Here is a 3,176-nt window from a genome sequence, read left to right as displayed (position 1 = left end):
ACCTCTTCAGAGAGCTCGAGGAGGGGCACTGGCTGCAGGAGCTGCACTGCCACCAAAGCAGCCAGGGCTCCACTGCACTGAGCCCAGAACACTGAGCTGTTCCCACAGGCCAGTCCTGGGCACTGCAGCCAGCTGACACACACAGCGAGAAGCAGTCGAACCAGTAACCAAACCCTGCCAAAATAACCAAGCAGGCAAGACTCAAGTGTGAACAGTGTCTGGACATGACAGGGAAAAAATAAATAGGAAACTTCTGTAAATCAGCACATTTTACACATTTGTTTTTATTCAAAAGATTTGAATAAAACAAAGGCTTTTATGCCACAAGGACACAGGCACCACCAACTTCTTTGATCTTCTCCTCTGCTCTTCTGCTGAAGAACTTTGCTTTCACAATTACAGGCTGCTTGGGCAGCTTCCCCTTGCCCAGAACTTTGTAGTAGCCCTAGAAAGATTAAAAAAAAATGGTTAAGTGCGTGTAATCAACTTGCAGGCTCCTACATTCAGCTCTGTCTCTTAGCACACACCAGTTAAAACCAAAACCACACCGTAACCTCCTCCAGTGTCTGCCTCCAACACAGAACTGGTACAAGGAAAGAAAAACACCCTGCATGGCCTAGCAGAGTTGTCTTTGCTCAGGGAAATAGCAACTGCAAAAAGAACTTTCCCTGTAATTTAGAAGCTCCATACAGAAAACACACTGAAATCTGGTAGAGAGGGCACCAACTTCTCCCCACCTTCCCAAAGGAGAGCAGCTGGCTGCACTTCCAAAGCCATCTACTATCAAATGACTCTAGTCCGTGCTCTTTACCTGTAGGGCACCCCGGTACTTCTGAACAGAGCAGAAGACTCTTCTGCACCTCAGACTGCAAGCTTTGGCAGCACTAGCTGCTCTGCACCGGCACCCTCACTTCATCCCTGCCCTCTGCACTGGAAGGACAATCCCGGGACAAGGGCCACCAGCACCACAGCTGCTGGTCACCGCCTGTCAGAGGGGCTGGCCAGCACAGGTGTCCTACCTGGGAGGGGGCACGTGCCCACCTGGCAGCTCGTGTCACTGATTCGGTGGCCGGCTGAGGTACGAGACACCACAGCCAGTGAACAGGGATCAGCTGTTTGTGTTCGAGAGCTACAGCACACCCAGACAACCACACGTGTGAAGATGTGACTCTAGTCTCGGCAGGAGACAGGACTCAACAAGAGACCAGCTCTGCAGTGTTACCACACTCACTGAACAGCCACACAAGGCTCTCCCACCACAGGGAAAGCCCTGTCCACAGTCACACGTGAGCACAAGTCCTTTCAGTCAGAACCCCAGCCAGACAGGCACTGTGTAACTACTGGGGCACCCAGGCTCTCGTCCTGAGGACTCCACACCGGGCTGGGCAGTGCAGAGCTGGGGCTGCTGTGCAGCTCACTGCTCTCCTGCCTGCACCAGGGCACAGGGCACAGGCACAGCGGGCTGGGCAGTGCAGAGCTGGGGCTGCTGTGCAGCTCACTGCTCTCCTGCCTGCACCAGGGCACAGGGCACAGGCACAGCGGGCTGGGCAGTGCAGAGCTGGGGCTGCTGTGCATCTCACTGCTCTCCTGCCTGCACCAGGGCACAGGAGGGCCCGGGCACAGCGGGCTGGGCAGTGCAGAGCTGGGGCTGCTGTGCAGCTCACTGCTCTCCTGCCTGCACCAGGGCACAGGGCACAGGCACAGCGGGCTGGGCAGTGCAGAGCTGGGGCTGCTGTGCAGCTCACTGCTCTCCTGCCTGCACCAGGGCACAGGCACAGCGGGCTGGGCAGTGCAGAGCTGGGGCTGCTGTGCAGCTCACTGCTCTCCTGCCTGCAGCAGGCACTCACGGAGCGCACGACGTCGATGACGGGGGCCAGGCCAGCCTCGTTTTTGGCGTAGTTGAGCCGTGTCTGTTCGCTGACGAGCGTCCACAGCTTATCCAAATTGACAGTGGGACAGAACTTCTGGTTCCTCTTCAAGTGATAGTGTCTCATGCCTACTTTTCCAAAATAACCAGGGTGGCTGTGAAAGAAAGAGATCCCTTGTTAGACTGCATTTTTAATTCGTTCCAAACAGACAGGACAACAAATTAACATGGAAGGAAACCTCTCATTTGGCCAAAGTAATCAGAATGCTACGTTATACCTCAGTTCCTATTAACACGTGTCATATTTAAGTGCAACAATCACTAATATCCAAACTAAGGGAAAATTAGTTTCTCTGTTTGTTCCCCTTTGAACTTTCAACTCGACCCCCTCACTGGTGAGGCTGCCCCAGCCCTGCGTGCCCAGGGCAACCCCAGCTGCATGAATCCTGGGACAGCTGCAGTGCCCGAGGCGTTTCAGAGCTCCTGTCACTAACCTGGTGACTGACTGAGGCAGGGAGGGGCCCAGGCAGTGAATAGGTTAGTGGCTGCTGTCCGAGCACTCCAGCACACCAGGCCAACAGGCAGTGTCCAGGTGTGACTCTAGTCTCGGCAGTCCCTAAGACATCCCCCACCCCTACAGCACGAACCAAGCACTAAACCTGGGTCCAGAGGGACAGGCTGGAGTCACACAACATCTGTGTGCAGGGTGAAGTGTTACCAGAGGCAGGTTTGACTGAGGCTCCCTAATGCTGTACAGAACTGTGGTTTAACTGCAACAGCCTCTGGTTGTAGGGTGAATGGAGACATGACTTGACTTTAGCTGTAAAGCCACATTTTGTGTTATAGGGAAAAACACACAGGGTTTCAGGCAATGCCATTTACTCACATACAGAGATCAGTTGTTTCTGCTTCAGGAATATCTACTTTGCTAGTATATATACAAAATGTTAGCTTACTATTTATCAAAGTTAATCCTGTGATGGTGCATACCACCAGCATTACCACGCCCTCCAGGATGCTTCCTGTGTTTGCCTAAAAACAAAAAATTGTTTGTTACACTAAGAATACTACACATAATATTTAAGCTTAGAGGTATGTCCAATGTTAGTTTAGGGTAATTATTCTGATTCTATTCCCTCATCTGAATTTACCCCAACTCAGAGGAGGCAACTAAAAACTAGCCCTACAGGTTGACTTAGAGAAGTACAAGAACACACTAGTACAAGTGTGGTAAAAAGAAAAAGCAGGAAAAGCCAAAAGATTCAAAAGGACACAGCACTGCCTTGTAAGGTTGAAGTGTGACACAACC

General features: G+C 52.0%; 1 protein-coding gene across 1 annotated transcript; it reads right to left on the bottom strand.

Annotated features, from left to right (window-relative positions):
* Positions 1-251: 251 nt before the first annotated feature.
* Positions 252-2,899, bottom strand: RPL27A (ribosomal protein L27a; the record flags this gene model as incomplete). The annotated part of the gene is made up of 3 exons (XM_008941157.1): positions 252-445; positions 1,848-2,022; positions 2,824-2,899. Coding segments are annotated over 3 exons (380 nt in total), but the record flags the coding sequence as incomplete, so codon positions are not given.
* Between the last annotated feature and the right edge of the window lie 277 nt (positions 2,900-3,176).

This window comes from Merops nubicus, unplaced genomic scaffold (assembly GCF_000691845.1).
Source record: "Merops nubicus isolate BGI_N331 unplaced genomic scaffold, ASM69184v1 scaffold50965, whole genome shotgun sequence".
In the NCBI taxonomy this organism is placed as follows: domain Eukaryota; kingdom Metazoa; phylum Chordata; class Aves; order Coraciiformes; family Meropidae; genus Merops; species Merops nubicus.
This window is presented reverse-complemented; position numbering and strand designations above follow the sequence as displayed.